General features: G+C 44.8%; 1 protein-coding gene across 1 annotated transcript in view; it reads right to left on the bottom strand.

Annotated features, from left to right (window-relative positions):
• The window catches only part of Hydin (HYDIN axonemal central pair apparatus protein), a 352,204-nt gene that overhangs the window by 35,451 nt on the left and 296,259 nt on the right, over window positions 1-20,494 (bottom strand). The window contains exons 57-66 of the mRNA XM_055621008.1: window positions 19,543-19,660; window positions 16,745-16,949; window positions 15,458-15,693; window positions 13,515-13,666; window positions 13,220-13,409; window positions 10,998-11,100; window positions 10,495-10,782; window positions 8,932-9,074; window positions 5,975-6,193; window positions 1,942-2,102 (exon numbers count right to left, since the gene is read on the bottom strand). Coding sequence (XP_055476983.1) covers window positions 1,942-2,102; window positions 5,975-6,193; window positions 8,932-9,074; window positions 10,495-10,782; window positions 10,998-11,100; window positions 13,220-13,409; window positions 13,515-13,666; window positions 15,458-15,693; window positions 16,745-16,949; window positions 19,543-19,660 — 1,815 coding nt within the window. The remainder of the gene's footprint in view (window positions 1-1,941; window positions 2,103-5,974; window positions 6,194-8,931; window positions 9,075-10,494; window positions 10,783-10,997; window positions 11,101-13,219; window positions 13,410-13,514; window positions 13,667-15,457; window positions 15,694-16,744; window positions 16,950-19,542; window positions 19,661-20,494) is intronic.

The following is a 20,494-nucleotide window of genomic DNA, read 5'->3' as shown; positions in this document are numbered from 1 at the left end:
ATACTTTGTGCTCTACCTGAGTATCAACTGTACTGTTTCTCAAAGGGAAGTCACTTCACTTCATAAGCTTTTTGTTTGTTTTTGTCTGAATAGTATTCTGTTGTGCACACACATCAGTATGTCACATTTTCATTATTTAGTCGTTTGACAGTGAACACCCAGGCTGGTTCTCTGTCTTGGTGGCTAGGAAGAGTCCACGTGGGAGTGCAGACGTCTCCTTGACATGCTGATTGACCCTCCTTTGGATGTATACCAGGAAGTGAGCTTGCTGGGTCACGGGGCAGGTCTATGTTCAGTTTCACTTTGGGGAACCTCCTTCCTGTTATCTATAACTCTGTCCTTGTCAGCAAAATGGGTGGGGCTAGAAGACATCACACTGAACAAAACAAGCCAGACAGAAAAACACGGATCATGTGTTTTCTCTCACATGTGGAAACTAATGTGTTTGAGCTCGAAGTAGAAGAGTATAGCATAATGATTACTGGAAGCTGGGACAGGTCGGGGGAGGCATGGATAGAGAGAGGTTGGATCATAGGTATCAAAAAGCAGGGCAATGGGACAGTGTCGAAGGCAGTTATGGACGTCTATCATATGAGGAACTAGAAGAGAGGAGTCTGAAGGTTCTTCCTCCAGATAGATGTTAAGGGATGGAAATGCTAATTATTCTGCTCCAATCATTACACATTGTATGTGTGCTTGTATTGAAATAGTACACTCTACACTGTAAGTAGATACCATGATTGCATGTTAAACAAAAAAGCAAAGATAAAATAAAAGGCTCAAGAATACAACTGGATGTAGTGGTGCACACTTTTAACTGCAGCCCTTGAGAGGCAGAGCCAAGCTGGTCTCTGTGATTTGGGGGCCAAACTGGCTTACAACGTGAGTTCCAGGCCAGGTAGGGCCACTCAGTGATACTTTGCTATCATATAGGCTATTTATAGATGGGAGCCCAAGATTTTCTGGTCTCTGTATCCTGCAGAGCGAATTACCATGCCTGGATGAAACCATTTTTAAAAAAAGCATTTTTAAAGCAATTTCTTCAGAACTCATTCACTTAGAGCACTTCCTTTTAAAAAGATGCAATATATATTATAATTTATATATATATTCAATATATAATTTATACAGAAGTATATTATATATGAATATATAATATACAATATATTAATTATATTATATAATATATATTATGCTAATTGAGAAATACAATTAATTATGATAATCAGTATATCATATTACATACAATACATAAATTAGATAAAATATTGAATATATATAAAAATTTAAAATGCCACCTGTAGATCCCTCCCTCTTCCCCTCCCAATACCTCCTTTCCTCCCTCCTCTCCACCTATGCCTCTCTCCCAGTCCACTGATAGGGGAGGTCCTCCTCCCCTTCCATCTGATCCTAGTCTATCAGTCTCATCAGGAGTAACTGCATTGTCTTTCTCTGTGACCTGGTAAGGCTGCACCCCCCCTCCCCCACGAGGGGGAAGTGATCAAAGAGCAGGCCAATCAGTTCATGCAGGTGGGATACAAAGTGAATAAACTGTAATTAAAAAAACAAAACAAAACAAAACAATCTGAGCATGAGCCACTGAGCCAGCCAGTAAGAAGCAATCCTCTTTGACCCATCCCATCGTGGGTGGTGCCATCTCTGGGCTGGGTTCTATAATAAACCAGGCTGAGCAAGGTCTGAGGAGCAAGCCAGTAAGCAGCTTTTCTCCTCAGCCTCTTCATCAGCTTCTGCCTTCAGGTTCCTGCCCTGTTTCAGATTCTGTCCTGACTTTCTTTAATGATAAACGGTGATGTGGACGCATAAGCCAAATAAACGCTTCCCTCCCCCCAGACAAAACAGAACAAAACAGAAATTTAAAATGCAACTGCTTAGCCCGTAAAGACAGGTTCCCTAGTAGTCTAAAAGCTCTCAGTGACTCACTCAAACACTCGGGTCTGGTAAACCAGTGTCTCCTTAAAGAACACGTCATTTGTTTCACATTGATATGAAGCGAAATCCACGTTGGCACTGATCTGAATCCGCAGCTCTCGGTAATTTTCTTCTATTACTGAGTGGGCTGGCTCAGGGTCTGTCTCTATCACCTGGAAAAAAGGCAGTCATGTCCTTGACATTGCAAAACTGGCAGCACACAGGAACACTGGGGATGGCACACCACTTTATTCTACCATGGGCATGAATATGATCCCACAAGTGCAGTTCAGGAAGGTGTGACTGGCGAACCTCCAATGAATGAAAAAGAAAGACTGAACAGCAGGACATCTCTGAGAGGAGTAGGATCTCATGGGCATGAATCTTCGATCAGATGGACTCTAAAGGAGCTAGAGAAACTGGGCATGGTCACACCTTTAATCCCGGCACTTGGGAGGCAGAGGCAGGTGGATCACCGTTAATTTGAGGGTGGCCTGGTCTATATAGTGAGTTCCAGGACAGTCAGGGCTATGTAAAGAGACCTTGTCTCAGAAACAAAACCAAAAACAAATACAACAAAATAACAACAAAAATAAGTGATAGAGAAAAGAGAACTGAAAGGATGAACAGAATTGTTTAATTGTGACAAGATTTTATAACTCTTGGTGACATGTATTAAGAAAAGTGCAAACAACAAGAATCATTAGTTAAAGGAATGCATCACCACCAACTATACAGAACTAAGAGACGGAGTTTGTTTTGAAAATATGCTTAAAATTTTAGAGGAAAAGAAAAATAATTTAGTAAAATCCTTGCAAGAACAAATTAAAAACCCTATTAAAGTAAATGGTAAAATATCTTAAAGAAATTAAATAAAAATGTTAAAGAAAACAATGAAAAAGCTTTATTACTACTAAAGAACTGAGTAGTTGCACGTTGTAGAGAGAGCTAAAAAGTAGAAATACCTTGTTAATAGGAAGGATGAGTTAATATTATAAATTGTCAATTATGACAAATGACTTTGAGCTGCAAACAATTCCATTACAGGTTTTCAAAATACTTGGTAAGTGGATTCAGAAGTTATACATTACAAAAGAAGGATCAAGAATGACCAAATCATTTAGAATAAAACAATACAGAGAAGAAGCTTCTCTCCAGACATCAGGTTCATTATGCAGCTATAGAAATCAGGCTAGTGTGAAACTGGTTCAGGGATGGACAAACTGACAACAGAATGGACAGAAATGACCTAGGCACATATAGAACTAGGCTTTGCTACACAGTCCCATCAGATCACGAGGGAGCAGAAGGGCTGACCAAATTTGGCAAAGGAATTATTTCAGTGAAAAATATAAAAGTAGAGGCTTGTTTTATGTCAGGCACAATTCCCAGATGCGTCAAAGGCTTAAGTATCAAAAGCCAAGCTCAGACTTAAAAATATGTAGCAAGGTGAACATATTTTTTTGGGGGGAGGGAAGAGTTATAAAAATAAGATACAAAAGAAGCAATAAACGTAACAAAAAAGAAACTGAAAACTTTGACTATATTGAAATTGAGAATTTTTTTTTTTTGATGTGGCTGGAGAGATGGCTCATGGGTTAAGAGCACTGTTTGCTCTTCCAGAGGGCACAGGTTCGATTCCCCAAACCCTCATGGCAGCTAACCACCTATATAGCTCCAGCCCCTCCTGGCTTCTGTGGGCACTGTAGGCGTGTGGTGCACATTTGTTTATGCTGGCAAAACACCCATATTAAAAGCTAAAAATGAATGAAAAACCTTTAAAAAATGAGGAACAGTTCTTGTTTATCACAACATAAAGGGGATGGACAGGCATCTCAGTTGTTAAGAGTGAAGGTTGCTCTTGCAGAGGACCTTGGTTTGGTTGCTAATACTCACGTGGAGGGGCTCACAACCACCTGTAACTCTAGCTCCAAGGGATCCGATGCCTTCTTCAGACTACTGAGGGTACCTGCACTCGTGTGTGCATCCCCACCCCACAGTCACATAAAGAATTAAAATGAAAATAGAGCTTAAAAAAACAAAAAGTGAAAAGTTAAGCTCTAATTTTTTTTTTTGAGAATATGTATGGACACATAACACAAATGTCTTATTGTTTTATTTATATCTTCAGAATTCCTTGAAGATATAAAAACTTAAACAAAGGATAGGCATAACTAAAAAAAAACAAAAAACAAAAACAAAAAACAAGCAAAAGGCACAAAAAAAGCATTCATATAAGAGGTAGCCTGTGTGGTCAATAGTGATATGATGAGATAGATATCTAACCTCATTAGCAGTTAGAGAAATATAATCAAGGCTCATGATGAGATAATTTCAAAAGGCCTTACCTAACAGTCACAAGGCTGTGGGTTCACCCTCAGTACCCCACAGGCAGGCAGGCAGGCAAGCAAGCAAGCAAACCTCCCAAATGTCTACCAAAATTACAATTTGGAAAGTATGTGGCTCACAAAACTCCTTTGCTGCAAGAATAGATATTGGTATAGTGAGTTTGGAAAACACCTGGCATCAGCTTGAAAAATTTGAACACTCAGTTGTCCTCTGACTTAGTGACTCCACTTGTAGATATGTAAACATGGATGCCAACACGCACAGAATTGCTGCTCATAGGTGGACATTAGACATATAATATAGGATAAACATACTGAAATCTATACACCTAAAGAAACTAATCAAGAAGGACGACTCTGGCTAAGATGCTCAATCCCCAATCAGAAAGGCAAAGAGGATGGATATCAGAAGAGGGAGAAAACAGGGAACAGGACAGGAGCCTACCACAGAGGGCCTCTGATGGGCCCTACCCTACAGGGTATCAAAGCAGATGCTGAGACTTATAGCCAAACTTTGGGCAGAGTGCAGGGAATCTTATGAAAGAAGTGGGAGACAGTAGGACCTGGAGAGGACAGGAGCTCCACCAGGAGAGCAACAGAACCAAAATATCTGGGCACAGGGGTCTTTCCAGAGACTCATACTCCAATCAAGGATGATACATGGAGATAACCTAGAACCCCTGCACAGATGTAGCCCATGACAGTTCAGTGTCAAGTGGGTTCCATAGTAATGGGAACAGGGACTGTCTCTGACATGAACTGATTGGCCTGCTCTTTGGTCACCTCCCCCTGAGGGGGGAGTAGCCTTACCAGGCCACAGAGGAAGATAATGCAGTCATTCCTGATGAGATCTGATAGACTAGGATCAGAAGGAAGGAAAAGAAGACCTCTCCTATCAGTGGACTTGGGGAGGGGCATGGGTAAAGAAGGGGGAGGGAAGGTGGGATTGGGAGGGGAGGAGGGAGGGAGCTACAGGAGGATGCAAAGTGAATAAACTAATTACTAAAAAGAAAAAAGAAAACATTAAAAAAGAAAACTCTAAATCACTTTCAGATGAAGAGATAAAAAGACTAAAATGTATACAACAGTGAAATGCATAACCCATGCAACTATGATCACATACAATAACCTAAAAAAAAAAAAGAGTTAAAAGCTACAGCTACACCTAAATCCTTTTAGAATGCTCAGGTCAACAACTGATCAAGGGAGAAACTTAGGATAGTGATTACCTATAGGAGAGAGACAAAGAGATGGAATGGCTAGACCCACACAGCTCTTCAGGACCCTTGTTGAGCATGGGTTCATTTATTATAGAATTCAAAGGAAAACGAACAAGGAATAAACGAAAGGGGCATGTGTAGGCCAAAGATGGGACCCCATCAAGAAATGAAAGTTCTGGTTATACCTGATGGAAGCAAAGAACAGCAAACGACTAGGGATTGCATTTTTGAAGAAGTAGGAGGAGGAGGAAGTACTTGTAGAACCTGTTATGAAGACTGAAGCTACAGTCCACCAACTACGACAGTGTGTGTCATCAGGAAGAATGGTGAGCACGGAGATTTAGTTTGCCATTTTATAAACCAAAGTCAGATGCAACCCTTTTCTATGTTCTGCAGTAAGGCACTGGAATTGAGAGCGGTCAGCATCCAAGCGCGGTGGTCTGGGTCCGTTTGCTTCCTGTCCCCCTGCATACTCACTTTTCGCTTTAGAGTCAAGGTGCTCGGCGTGTTTCGGGGAGCATCCACCCACTTGACTGTGCGCATGCGGTCATCCCAGTCAGGGACCTGGTCTGCAGGGAGCTGAAACATGATCTTAGAAATCTTGCACTTGACAGCCACCTTCTTCAGGTTGATGGGCACTTCTGACTTCAGGGTCACTACCACGTCCTTGGAGCAGCCGGGGTGGAGATGCCCTAGCTAGGAAAAAGTATTTTTGGGAACTCAATCTTAAGGACCTTTAATGCCTGTAGTGACTCAAAATACACCAGCCAGGCCTGTATAGGTAGATTGACTTAAATCCATACAAGAGATTTTAAAAGATGTCATCAGTGGCTCAAGCTGGGAATCCCAGCACATGGGAGGGTGAGTCAGGTCTGCCATGAGTGTAGGGCCAGCCTAGGCTACATAATAGGTTTCAGGCAAGTCTGGGTTACAGAGTGGGACTTTCTCTCAAAATAAACACACATACACACATCATCATAAGAGCAATATTAATAGTTGCCAATCTGTTACTTACCTCAAGCACTATTATAAACTCTGAAGCAATTTCCTAATCCCCATAACACCCTCTGAGAGATACAGAACTATCACCCCATTTCACAGACTAAGAAAACAAAAACAAAAACAAAACAAACAAACAAACAAAAAAACAAACTTGTAAATTGCTTAAGGTCTTTAATGCTAGTGATCTGGGTTTAAGCTTAAGCGGCGTGGTTCCAAATGCGCCTACCGCCGCCTGATACTTACTCATTGTGATTCATATAAACAGGTGGCTTGATACAGTCTGCTAATTTCTTTTTTAAACATATTTATTTTTTAATGTATATTAGAGTGCTCTGTTTTTTATGCACACCACAAGGGAGAATCAGATCCCATTAGAGATGGTTGTGAGCTACCATGTGGTTGCTGGGAGTTGAACTCAGGACCTGTGGAAGAGCAGCCAGTGCTCTTAACTGCTGAGCCATCTCTCCAGCCCCAGTCTGCTAGTTTCTAGAAAGTGATCTAATGACCCTTGGCATCCTCAAGATCTTTCCAGTGTACCAGTAGGATGAAACTTTCATGAAAATACTGAGATGCCACTTGATTCTCTCACTTTGCTTTTCTCATGAGTGTCTAATGGAACTTACAAGAAGTTAAAGATAATGACATATAGTCAGATAGAATGGAAAAGGCAGAGAGAAAAATCCATATGACTCGTATTCGGTCAGATATTAAAGAAGTTTATGAAGACATAAGATGGCTAGGTGTAGTGGTACACACCCATGACACAAGCATTCAGGAGCTGAGACAGGAGGATAAAAGGCTCAAGCCTAGCCTGGGTTACACAGGAGACCCTATCTTTTTTTGTTGTTGATTTTTCAAGACAAAATTGCTCTGTGTAGCAGCCCTGGCTGTCATAGAACTCACTTTGTAGATCAGGCTATCTTAAACTCCAAAAGGTCCACCTGCCTCTGCCTCTTGAGTGTTGGGATTAGAGGCATGCGCCACCATGCAAGTCCAAGAGACCTATCTTGACTAGAAAGATGGAAGGGTTCTACCATTGCCACACACAGTTTTGAAAATATAGATTTTTAAAAATTCAGTGTTTGAATGAAAACATAGTTGATTTATTGCACTTTAAAACAAGTCTGTTTAAAACTATTCCTCATTTTGGGGGCTGAAGAGATGATTCAGGGGTTAAGAGCACTGGTTGTTTTCCTAGAGGATCCAGGTTTATTCCAAACATGCTCATGGCAGCTTAAGACTGTCTGTAATTCCAGTACCAGAGGATCTGATATCCTCTCTAGTCTCTGTGGGCACCACGCATACATATGGTTCACATATGAAAGGCAAAATACCTTTTTTTTTTGCACATGTAGGCAAAAATACCTTTACAAATACAAAAATAAAGAAACCTTAAAAACATTCTTAGTTTTGATTTCCAATGGGTTAAATATCAATAATTATAATTCACATCGACAAAAGTTCTTTGAAGGTTCTTAATAATGTTTAAGAGTATGGAGGGGCTCTGGGACTCAAAAAACCTTAGATTGCTCAAATATGCCAGATGTAAAGGAGATTCCATTCGGTTTGTAGAATAAAGTGATTGAGGCCCATGGACCACCAACCTATGCACCAGCCACACGACACTCCTTTGACAGAGAAGCATCCTCTCTCCTTCCTCCGGACAGTGGGAGCTTATGAGAGCTTTGGCTTGCCCAAGACAGATGCATGTGTGTGTCTTCAAGCACATGTAGGTTTGCGCAAATGGCAGCGAACTGCCAGAAGCCCAGTTTATCTTCCTTGATAACTTAGATTGTTCTATCACATCCATTACGCTCTTTCTGCTTTCTCATAGGTCAAACGTTGATAACAAAGACTAAATGAATTTACCAAGGCTTTGGCACTGGGTCTGGCATATAGTGTTGAGTTAGTTTTCTGTGTCTGCTTCCTCCCCGGCGTTGGATTTGGACTGAGCTGGTGTTAGAATCTATCGGGAGCCTAGGCCGGCCTGGAACTCACTAGGTAGCTCAGGCTGGTCTTGAATTTGCGGGAGTATTTCTGCCAAGTGTTAGGGGTGCAGGTATGAAGCACTACTTTTTGGCTTGTTGAGCCACTTCTGATGGCTATGCTCTAAGAACACCTGCACAGAAGGACACGGGTCTATACTCTGGGACAGGAAGCTAGGATCTGCAGTCGTTTATCCAGGCCTCCAGGGAATTCCTTCACTTTATCCCAACTGCAGTGCTCATTAATCTCCTTTTAGACCAGGGGGTCCTGAGCAGCACCCTTGAGCACTAGGTCTGACTGTGGGGTTTCTTAGAAACTGACTGGGCAGTTTCTTAGCTCAGTATGCATGTGCCCCATTCCATGTCTCCATAGGGATGGGGTGACAGTCATGTTGGGGTTGGCTTAAGCCTGAGAGGGCCTGGAACCCAGTGAGTGGCTTTGCTTACCTGTGGGGAGAAAGTCAGTGCGTTTAAAAAGGGCCACTCGAACCGGATCACGTTCGCTTGGCTGTGATTGGTGATGGTGAAGCTCACGTTGTAGTTGTTTCCAATGTGGCAGTGCCCAAACTGGATGTGGTCCAACAGGGCAGCTTAGGGTCAGAAACAAGGCTGGTGAGTACCTCGGGCCTCTTTGAAGAGCCTGCTTTCTAAGCGGGGTTGGGGGCATGTCCTGTTAGACACCGTAGCCCATGCGCATTTCACCCTTTCCTCCTTGGATGGTTGTATATTAAAAACCTTGGCCTCTTGAACAGAAAGATCTGCCCCCCAGCGCTTTCCGTCCACCCACCCATCCACATATCAGTTCTATCTACACATCTATCTTGTCTCTTACATTTGTTCAGGAGAAAATAAAGATTCTAATGTCATTTGTTTAATGAGACACTACAATGAAATGTTAGGCTACCAGATAAAATACAGGATTCACAATTAAATTTGAATTATAGATAAACAATGAGTAATTTTTTTTTATGATAAACATGCCCCATGCAATACTTCCGGGAACATACATATACTAGAAGTTACTGTTGTTTATCTGGAACTTAATTTTCTTTGGAATACCTGTATTCATGTTTGCTAAACCTGGAAACTCTATAATAGTTATGGAATCAGATCTCTAAACTTCAATTACTGCTAGGTTCTGCTTGACTCCCAACAAGAGTGATGCCATTACATAGCCCCAAACAGGAGTGAAACACCAAATTATGGAAAGAGTGTTGATTTCAATCCCCGAGTACACATTTCAGGACTATAATTAAGCTCCTGGGGAAAGTTTGAAGCCAGGTTTACAATTCACTTTAAAGCAGTTATTCATATACAGTTGGAGTGCTGCTTAACAAACGCTTCTCAGCAATAATTATTAAGGCAAAATGTTTCCTTCCCAGAGTCCCGAAATGGAAGGTTCAGTGATTGAGAGACCTCAAAGAGCCACGTCTTAAGATTTAATATGGACATGATCAGCCAGGTATCTAGTTAAAATGTGGATTATGATCCTGTAGGTCAGGGTGGCTCTGAAATTTCCATCTCTGACAAGAACCCAAAAGACGGCAGTATTGTAGGCTTGCTCACTGAGCATCCAGGCTGTGAGGCTGAGGGCACAAGCCTACTACTTCACATCGCAAGCTCAGGGCATACACCTCGGATGAAATCCCCAGTGCCAACACAAGCCAGGGAGACTGCGGGAAATATGCATTTGCTAAAGAGCTGAACGGGAATGTCAGTATCAAACTGTACATTCCCTAATAAAGACAAAGTCTTTCTTATTAATCTGCAGGCCTAGGACTAAGAGTAGTTCCTGGTGCTTGCACTTGGTGCTATGAGGTGTCTGTCGCTGCACAGACAGACATGTAAGTGAAGGACGTAAAGAGTGACTGAGCCCAGCATGGCAGAGCTCACACTGATAGTTAAGGCTGGTTCCTAAATTCTCAGCAGGCCACACCTGCTTTGTGAACTTCACTCTCAACTCAGAATGACTTGAGTCAACAGTTGTCAAGAGCCCACTTCTCCTCTCACCTGCCACCAAGTCCTCCATGGCAGTTTCCTCAGCGATCTCTATGACCTCGGACATATCCGAGTTCTCTGAGATGGTGGAACCTATCAGCCCATGGATGTTGTCCAAGGTGATATCATCCTCGTAGCTTTCTCCTACTAAGTGGATCTTGGTCTCCTCATACTGGTTGTTGATCACTGACAAGTGTACGGTGCCTGTCATTCTCCCAATCTTATTGGCATGAAAAAACACATCAAATTCAGCGGAGTCTCCAGGAGAAACAACCAGGGAGGCTGTGTGGGCCTTTTTGGCTGTAAAACGAAGGTAGAAGTTACCATTTGGGACCAGTTTAGAAGGATGCCTCTCCAGGAAGACCATGCTTAGAAGGAAGATGGCCCCTTTGAGGGAACAAGCTTTGGCCACTGGCGACGTGACTGAGCACCAACTGTGGTTTGGCCCTGAGGGGACCCCGACAACTCAGCTTCTGAGAGCCACCTCCCTACTGGGGCACCTGCTCTGCACTCGCCTTTTTCATTCGGTTTGTTTTCCTCCATGATGTAGATGTAGGAGGTGGTGGGCCTCCCTTTCAGAGAGAAGACTCCTAGTTGGTCACGCAGGTCCACGTGCAGCTGGAAGGAGAATGTGAGGCTGAGTGTTGAGCTTACAAGCTGCTCGGGAATTTTGAGTCTGGGTTGTGATCGTGTGCTGTATTTTTGGGGCAAGACTCTCTAAAGTCATTACATGTGGCATTCGCTTTGTATTCTCTCTCTCTCTCTCTCTCTCTCTCTCTCTCTCTCGCATGAGTATGTGTGAATGGCATATGTGTGTTCTCATGTGTGTGGTATGTGTGTGTGTGGAGGTGTGTGTGTATACCGAGGCCTGAAGTTGACAGATAGCGTGCCTTCCTCGGTTGTTCTCTTCTTTATACAGAAGCAGGGTTTCTTGCTGGACCCGGAGCTCGCTGATTCGCGCTAGTCTAGCTAGTCAGGTTGCCCTGGGGTGTCTCAGGTTTTGCCGCTTGAGGGCTGGGATTACAGGTGACTACCACCCCCCTGTCCTGCGTGGTGGTAGCGCGTGGATTCTGGGAGTCTGTACTCTGTTCCCCGTACCTATGTGTCAAGTGCTTTACCTACTGAACCATATCCCTAGCTGTAGGAATCACAGTTTTGAGCCTTAAGAGAAATGTGCAATAAACATTAGGCCTGGATAGGAAAAATGAGCATTCAGTCAGGCCATCGCTTAGTATCTGAGTTAGGGACTGGAAACCCAAAGATGGTGGTGTCTCTGCGGACTGTACGGTTAGACAGTGTCAGAGAGGGGCTGCCAGTGCTTCTGTTACACAGAGAGGCTGTAGAAACATATACTGTAGACTAATGAAATAGAAACGAATACCCACAATTCTACAAAGCATTGTATAACTGTTATTTCCCAGAAGCTAGCATTTCTAAGGGTCATGGCAAACATCCTAGCAAGACGAGAGGCAAACCAAGGCAGACCTCTGACCAACTTCAGGAAAACAAGTGGTTTCTGGTCCATCAGGAAACAGGCAGGGCTAAAGCCAGACATTTGATTTTAGGTGTGAGAAGTCTAACATGGTAGAGGGTAGCAATAAGACTGCTGCAGAGCCAGTGCATCAGAACGAAGGTTGCATCCTCAGAAACAACCCTGGTAAGAAACTAAGTGGAGGGGACACTGGGGTGGCTGAACTTGATCCCAGGGACGCACAGGCTGGGAGGAGGGAACTGATTTCTGCCGTTATTCTCTGGCCTCCACATTCTCCTGCATGTACTTACACACAAAATAATAAATAAATGTAAAAGAAGAGAAACTACGTGGAGGAGTTTATATTTTACAAACATGGAGGAAAAAGTCAATGAATGGACAGGGACCCTGAATGTTACCGCTGGTGGACAGTTACTCTGAAACCAGGGGTTCTCCCCAGATAACCCACAGACTTGAATTTTGATTCCAACCAGACTAAAACTATTCCTGGATGTATCTTATTGAATGAAGGTGGGTGTTTGCTGGCGTGTGTGTCTGCGCATCCTATGCATGCCTGGTGCCTGCTGAGCTCAGAAGTGGATGTTGGATTCCCCAGAACTGGAGTTCCTGATGGTTGTGAGCCACCATGTGGGTTCTGGGAACCAAACCCAGGTCCTCCGCAAGAGCAGCCAGTGCTCTTAACCACTGAACCATCTCTGCAGCTCATCCCAGTAAGATTTTTAACGGGGATTCTTAAGCTTATATATCAGCTGAATATACAAAAATTCTTAAGAAAAGTAAAAAAATAAAACAAAACAAAACAAAAGCCAAACAACCCAGTAGCGGTGGCAGGACCTCACGGAACTAGACTATAGAACGGTGGTTGTTGACTTGGGGGTTTGCAATTTCCTTCACAGAGGTCACCTAAGAGCATCAGAAAGCAGACAGTTATGTTATGATTTATAACAGTAGGAGGGTTTCAGTTATGAAGTAGCGAAGAAAACAAACTTATGGTTGGGGGCGACCACAACCTGAGAAACTCTAGTAAGGAGTCGCAACATCAGGAAGGTTGTGACCCACCGCTCTGGAGCATCATGAGAACCATGCAGGGCGGTGCCACCCTCCTGCTGTTTCTCACCATGGGTCTAGACCAACAGGACCAAGGACTGTGGCCTGAGACCTCCGAAACTGTGAGGCAAGAGAAAGCAGTGTGATCTGACTGACATGTCACCCCATGTGACCCTCCATGCTACCCTCAAGTGTTACCTGGGCAGGGATGGTGCCATTGTTCTTGAGGATGAGAGGCAGTTTCTCTGAATGACCAAGGAGCAGCCTCTTAAACAGGAGCAGGGGGTTCCCGTGTTGGTTATACAGAGTTGGTCGAACGACGGTCACTCGAGGGAGGGTCCCCTCACCGATGATGTCAAACATGAGACCTCGGCTCCTGGCCAGGGTGCTGCAGGGGCAGGAAGAGAGAGGTGGCTGAAGCCGACCGGCAGGGATGCTTCCCTATGCTGCGTGTCTGTTGCCACACTGCCACGGGAGGAGGGACAGCTGGTACCTGGGCAAGCCCTCCAAGTTAGCCTCGAAGACGCACTGGTAGGTCTGCATGGCCTGCGGTGTGAACAGCACCGTGGCGAAGGCGTGCGAGCGACTCCCGATACACATCTTGTTGGGCTCCACATCAAAGATGTCGGCGATGCGGTTGATGGCCTGTGAGGGGGAGGGGCACCGGCTGGGATTGGATACTTTACTTTTCTACGGGGGCTTACTGCTGACCCCTCTGCCCTGCTGCGGACCCTCCCTTCTCTAAGATTGTCCTAGACAGGCTCAGTTACCTTCAGAGTCGTGGGCCCTGCATAGAGTGGCTCAGAGTCCGGGGACTTATCCCCAAGCAACAACTGGCCACACGTGGCCAGACCATGAACTTTGACTCCAGTGGACAAACCCAGCCAGTCAAAGCCAAATGTTCTCATCACCACCCTAGCCAACAAAATTAATATAATTGATGTGGAGCTGGGCTGGAAGCTGGATGAAGATGCTGGCATTATGATGCATTTTGATCTGGGTCCAAGGTTGTTGACACACTGCTGTGATGCCTGTGTCATTTGAGCTGAGTCAAATGAGTTTCTGTTCTGTAAAACTTCAAGTGCTATGACTAAAATAAGCTCCCTTAGCACTCAGCCTGTTGCTGGGCAGTGAGCGATTTTGAACTGGAAGGACTCCAGGAGAGCCTTTGAAAGGACTTCTTCATTCTGTGAGTACTGGGCAGGACGCAATGCAGGCTGCCCCCTCTTGTTCTTTAGCCAAAGGGCGGCAAGGAATTCCGCAAGGGATTCCCTCCTCATGACAAACTGCAGAGCAGGAGAATGTTGGATGTCCCCGACTCCATTGTCATAGCACTTTTCTCTTGAGGAGCCAGGCTTCCCCACTTTCCGTATTTTCAGTACAGAATGAGGAGCGGGCGACTCTTCAGGGCACTCCATGGATAGAGAATAATGGCTGGATGCCACGAGCGCTTGAAGGTAGGGATGATGGATTAGATGGCCTCTTAACTCTCTCAGATGACAGTCTTCCAGGAGTGCACACAGCTGTAGGCTGAGGCCAGCCCTGGGGACCTCCTCCACCCCTATCAGCCATGGACAGTATGAGAACCACCTGGGCCCAGGTTCACACTCTTCTGGTAAAGCTAAATAAGTAGTATCTGAAGCATAGGTTGGAAATTAGGGTAACAGCAACCTGGTTGAATCATTCATTTCCTTGTGCCATCTTTGAATGTTTTCTTCTTCCATGAGGAAAATGGCTTTAGTATAATCTGACCCAGAAGGTGAGGCAGTTTTGAGCTTAATGGACCTCTGAAGTGGGCACTCATTATTTTAATGTGAACAGAGTTTGGCTTTGATCTTAGCTGTATATTCCAAGGATCTGGAACTGAGGGAAAATTTAGCTTTTCTGAGACCCAGTTTCTCTAACGGTAAAATGGGGATAACAACCAAGTCTGAAAGAGTTGTGAACATGAAACAAAAGAGTAAATAGAAAGTCTTTAGCACAGCGCTTGTCACACAGGAGGGCCTCAGTCCACATCTCTCTTCCACTTCACACCTGTGGTCTGATGTGGTCTGATGGGAGATTTGAGGCTAACCCGCCTGAGGCTGGTGCTCACTGCTGGCTTCTCTTTACTGCTTGTGTGTCTCAGTTACACAGTGAGTTCAGCTGGGCAGACAAATGAGTTGCCCATTAGTATGTACCAGTTTAATACAGAGGTATGCACAGGATACACACACATATATGTATATATATTTATGTATATGTACATATATAGGTATATGTATTCATTCCCTGGCCTAAGGGAAGTGGCCTTGTTACCTCACAGAACTTTTAACAGGGCCTGAGAGCCGCATGGATCTCATCTAGGTGCAGGGGCTCTATAACAGGGCCTTCCCAAAGCTCCTTCCCCAGCTTTATACCGACCACACAGGGCTATGGCCACTGGGAACCTCCTACCTTGTTGGAGATGGGCTTGACAAAAATGTTGATATCACAGGCGATCTTTCCCACATTGCTGATCTTGAACCGAGCCTTGGCCTGGTGACCCACCAGGACGTTGCAGAAGATGAACTTATTTTCATCCTCCACAAACAGCCCCCCACTCTGTATGGTCTGTTGGATGTGGTACAGGTTGGGGCTAGTGCAGATCTGGTGTTCCTCAAAGATCAAGGCATTGTTGTCGGTCACAAAGGCTAGGGAATGGAGGGAAGAGTGTGAGACTGCCTGGCTGCCTAGATCCCAGGTTCCTGTCATGCTAATTTAGATGAAAAACTTTAAAATATTACATTTATTTCTATATCTATTTATTCATGTCTCTTTCTGTCTCTCTCTGTCTCTGTCTCTGCATGTGAAGGTATAGTCTATGTGGAGTCTAGAGTACAATTTGCAGGAGCCTATTCTTTCCTACCAGTGGAGTCTGTGGACTGTATTCAGGTGTAAGGTAATCTTACCTTATGACCCATCTTTCCAGCCCAGGATATTTGGATTTTGATGAAGGAGAAGCAAAAGGCTAGGGATACAACTTAATGATAGAGTTGTATCATTGTATATTGTCTGGCATACAGCAGGCCTTGGGTTCTGTCCCTTTCATTGCAAGTAAATACAAACACTAATAATAAAAAGCAAGAGCCAGGGAGGACAGACAGGGAAGTCCACACACTGGGATGCAAGTGACGGGACAAAATCTATTGGCCTCCTCTTTTACTCTGTCTCTTCTGGTCAGTAAATCTCTATCAGCCTTTTCCTTCCATTGGCAAAGAATGGTGAGAACCAAGGTCTGGAGTGGACTTAAGGGAGTTAAAGGACTTGGTTTATAATGGTGTGAGGTTCTAGGGGGCTTATAGCCAAAGCATTGCCTGAGCCCTTGCTGGGTTCAACAGTCAGCATGCTGGGTTGCTGAGCATTGCTCTGTGAATGTGCTGTCTATTAGAAGTGGCCTGAACACAAACAGACTTGATGCTCCTCAGTCCTGGGCCACATCCCAGGCCAGCCCATTCCTCAGAGAGCAGTGCTCACTGGGGAATCCAGGAACAGACCCAGGAAGGCTAAGCATGGGGAGAAGCAATTCTCTGCTACATGTGCTAAGGCTTTAAGGACAAATGTGGCTGAAGAGCCTGGGAGAGGCTCTAAGTGTCTAGATGAAGCAGCCCCTCCTTGTCTGCTGGACATCTTGAGAGGGATTTTTCTGGAAGGGGAGGGGCTGGCCGGTCTTTTAGGGGTGCTGGTCAATTCAAGCTGCAGTACCTGGCAGACATGCCTCAGCAAGCAGAGTGTAAGGAATGCCGGCAGGGTTTTCTCTAGGGTCTCGGTCGGAGATATCGATGGCCAGAAACTCTTCACACTTTCCCACAGGGTCAGCCACACATTCAACGGTGATGATTTGCTGTCCTCCGGAAGGGATGGAGCCATATCCTGGGTATACAGTGAACATGCCATGGGAGAAGCGGGCCTGCAGGACAGAGGTAGGAAGGGCAGGGCAGAAGGAAGCAGAGTGGGTAAGAGAGTCTTTTGAGACTTTCCAAAAGAGACAATGGACTGAGGAGATGGTGGCACCTCTCTGGTATTGGTACTCTCTCTGTCTGGAGGGGCAGAGACCCTAGATATTCATGATGGATGGGTTTTCAGTGCTTCCTTCTCTGTATATGCCTTCTGATGAGATATGATGGAACCAAAGGCTCAAGGAAACAGATAATATATGCATTATGCAGTACTTATCTAGAGGGGGGGAGCCTCAAAGCAGCGGGGTTGGGGTAGGGTGCAGAATGGAATAGACTGAGATGAGGGGTTTTGAATAAGACACTATGGGTCTGAATGAGAATGCCCCATAGGCTCATATATTTGAATGAATGCTTGGTCTCCAGTTGATAAACCTGTTTGAGGGAAGGATTAGGAGGTGCGGCCTTGTTGGAAGAGGTGTGTCATTGGGGTTGGTTTATGGTTTCAAAAGTTCACACCAAGCCCAGTCTCACTCTCTGCCTCTGGCCTATGAATCAGGATGTAATATCTCAGCCACTGCTCTAGCACCAAGCCTGCCTGTCTGCCAACATGCTTCCTGCCATGGTGATCATGGACTAACCCTTTGGAACTGTAAACAAACCCCCCAACTAAATATTTTCTTCTATAAGTTGCCTTAGCCATGGTGTTTCTTCACAGCAACAGAATAACAACAGAGAATCTGGACTTGAACTCGATCTTCAAAATATATTGTTTGACCTATGAAAAACGATTTCTCTGAGTCTCAATTTGTATACCTGTAAGAGTTCCTTGCACAATGGATCGCTGGAGGGATAAATGAGAGAAAACTCATGAGGCACAGACTATTGCATGTGGTGCAGAATTAGTGCTAAAAAGAAAAGACTGTCACTCCAAGAGGAGCCCTTACATACCCCTGCAGGCCCCAGCGCTCCTTTTCTCACTTGTAGTCCTCAGGATAACTATAGCATATACTTGGAATACAGTGTCCCATTCGAGAGAAAGATTGTCTTGGATAACCCAGTCTCTGTCCTCCCATTTCTAGATGTTACATCATGCTTTAGCTCAGAGGCCCAAGTGTCTTCAGGGCTCTAAGACCAGAGCGGAACGAGCTTGGAGACTGCAGTGTAAGTGGGTACGCATATGCGAGACTCCAGTGTCGTGGGCAGCGTCTGTGGTCTTAGAGGAAAAGACCCCAGAGAAGTTAGCTGTTACTCCTTTGCTGTGTGAGGGATGTTTTCCATGATCTGGGCTGTGGGTGTCCTGTCGCACTGGATCTCCTGCTAGATGTAGGAGCTGGTGAAGGCACCAGAATACCCCTGCCAGGTGTGAGGCCAGCGTGTGCTCGTAATCCTACCCTGGGACTGACAACCAATGCACAGCACTCCCCCTCACAGGCAGTGACCCGAGCGATCTTCCACCACACAGAGAGCCTGTAAGCCTGGCTCTCAGGCTCATTTCCTACTCTTCTCAGATTCACAAAGCTTCCCAATGGCAGGCAATCTGACTTCTGGTGTCTTGTTCAATGCCTCTGTTGTGCATTCTTAGAATCTATTACAAGAGCTGGGTACCAAATTCTGCTGTTCTTCCACTTGGAAATGTACTTTTCTTACTTAACCCCATTCTCATGCCCTCAGGATCTCTTCTGATATGTTCCATAGTACTACTGCATTATGGCATAATCTAGTCTGCATGGAAGCTTCAAGGGATGCAAATGGGCTACTACCTACTGAAAGTCGGCCATGTGCTAAGCTTTACTGAGCCCTGGAGACTCCCAGATGAGTCATCTGGGTAATGAAGGACTTCTCTCCAGCTATCTATTTCCTCTAAACAAATGATTCTTGATTTAAAAATGTATGAAGAATTAATTCAATGAAGGTTTCAAAGCAGGAGAGGATGCCAAATGAAAGGTTGTCACACCCCAGCTCAAAAAGTGAGGATTTCAAATATGAGTCAATAGCCCTGCCACAGAAGAGTCAAGTTCTGGGGCTGGAGAGACTGCTTGGTGGTTAGGGTCATGGACTACTCTAGCAGAGAACCTGAGTTTAGGGCCATCTACATCAGGTGGTTCACAATTTCCTTGTGCTGGTCTGAGAGGAAAATGGCCCTCACAGGCTCCTAGGGCGTGGCATTATTGGAGGTTTGGCTTTGTAGGAGGAAGTATGTCACTAGGAGTGGGCTTTGAGCACTCAGAAGCTCAAGCCAGGCCCAGTGGTTCACTCTCTCTTCCTGCTGCCTGTGAATCTGGATGTAAAACTCACAGCTTCTTCTCCAGCACCATGTCTGCCTGCATGCCACCATACTTCCCACCATAATGATAATGGACTAAACCTCTGAAACTGTGAGCCAGCTTCAATAAGAGTTGCCATGGCCATGGTGTCTATTCATAGCAACAAAACCCTAACTAACATAGGCCTGTAACTGTCACTCCAGAGGATCTGACAGCCTCTCTGGCTTCACCAGCATCTACACTCATGTGTACAAATCCACACACATACACATTTTTTAAAAAAGTCTATTCTAGTAGGGAAGTGTTTGCTCTGTTTCTGTGAGTGATGAGGAACTCTCACCTGGTTTGTCATGTTCATGTCTTTCTGGATTGTTTCTGAGAACTTGGCAGGTTTGGCAGGTCCAGACTTGTAGAAGCTGTCACTCTCTCGGGTTCTTCCGTGCCTCGTGTGACTGGTCCTGATCGGAGAAGCAAGGTTACAGCCTCAGGTTTTGGTGGGGACATGAGACACTCCCTGCCTGCCGAAGGTCCTTGCTTCTAGGCTCTGAGGGTAGGAGGCGGCTTTCCTTTGTCCAGAAAGATATCAGAGTGCCTTTGTTACTTTGTACTCATTGACCAAATTCACTGAGCAGTTTATAAGGAAGTGACATGGGTAATTATACTTGTGGAATACAAAACTGTAAGGATTTTGAAAATTACTTCAAGCAAAGTCCATGTGTTAAGGGCTTGGTCCCCAGGAGGGGCAATATAGGTCCCTTCTTTTCCTTCTCTCTTTTGCTTCCTGCTCTGAGGGGCGCAGTTTCTCTCTGCCGTATGCACTGGCCATGAAATAATGCCTTGCTTCAGACCCAGCTGATCATTGTCTGGACTTCCAAGCAACCCTTTTCTCCTTGTAAATTTATTACTTGCCTTTTCTTGTTACAGTGATGGAAAGCTGGATAATGACCACCACCACCACCACCACCACAACAACAAAACATACAACAGCAAGCAAGTGAACAAGCAGGCCTGGTGCAAGCCTGCTAATTCCAGCTACTTTGAGAAGCTGAAGCAGGAGGGTTGCAAATTGGAAGCTTGACTGGGCTTCAAAGCAAGTTCTAGGTCAATCTGGACAATTTAATTTGACCTCATCTTAAAAGATAAAATAAATAAGCTTAGAGATAGAGTGCTTGCTTGGCACACCTGAGGTCCTGGCTCACCCCTCAGCACCATGCACAGGAAACAAGAGACTTTAAGTGCTTGTGTCCACAGGAAAACACCATTTTGGAAATTTGTCACACATATACACACAC

Source organism: Psammomys obesus, unplaced genomic scaffold, assembly GCF_907164565.1.
Source record: "Psammomys obesus unplaced genomic scaffold, mPsaObe1.curated_primary_1811, whole genome shotgun sequence".
NCBI lineage: Eukaryota > Metazoa > Chordata > Mammalia > Rodentia > Muridae > Psammomys > Psammomys obesus.
This window is presented reverse-complemented; position numbering and strand designations above follow the sequence as displayed.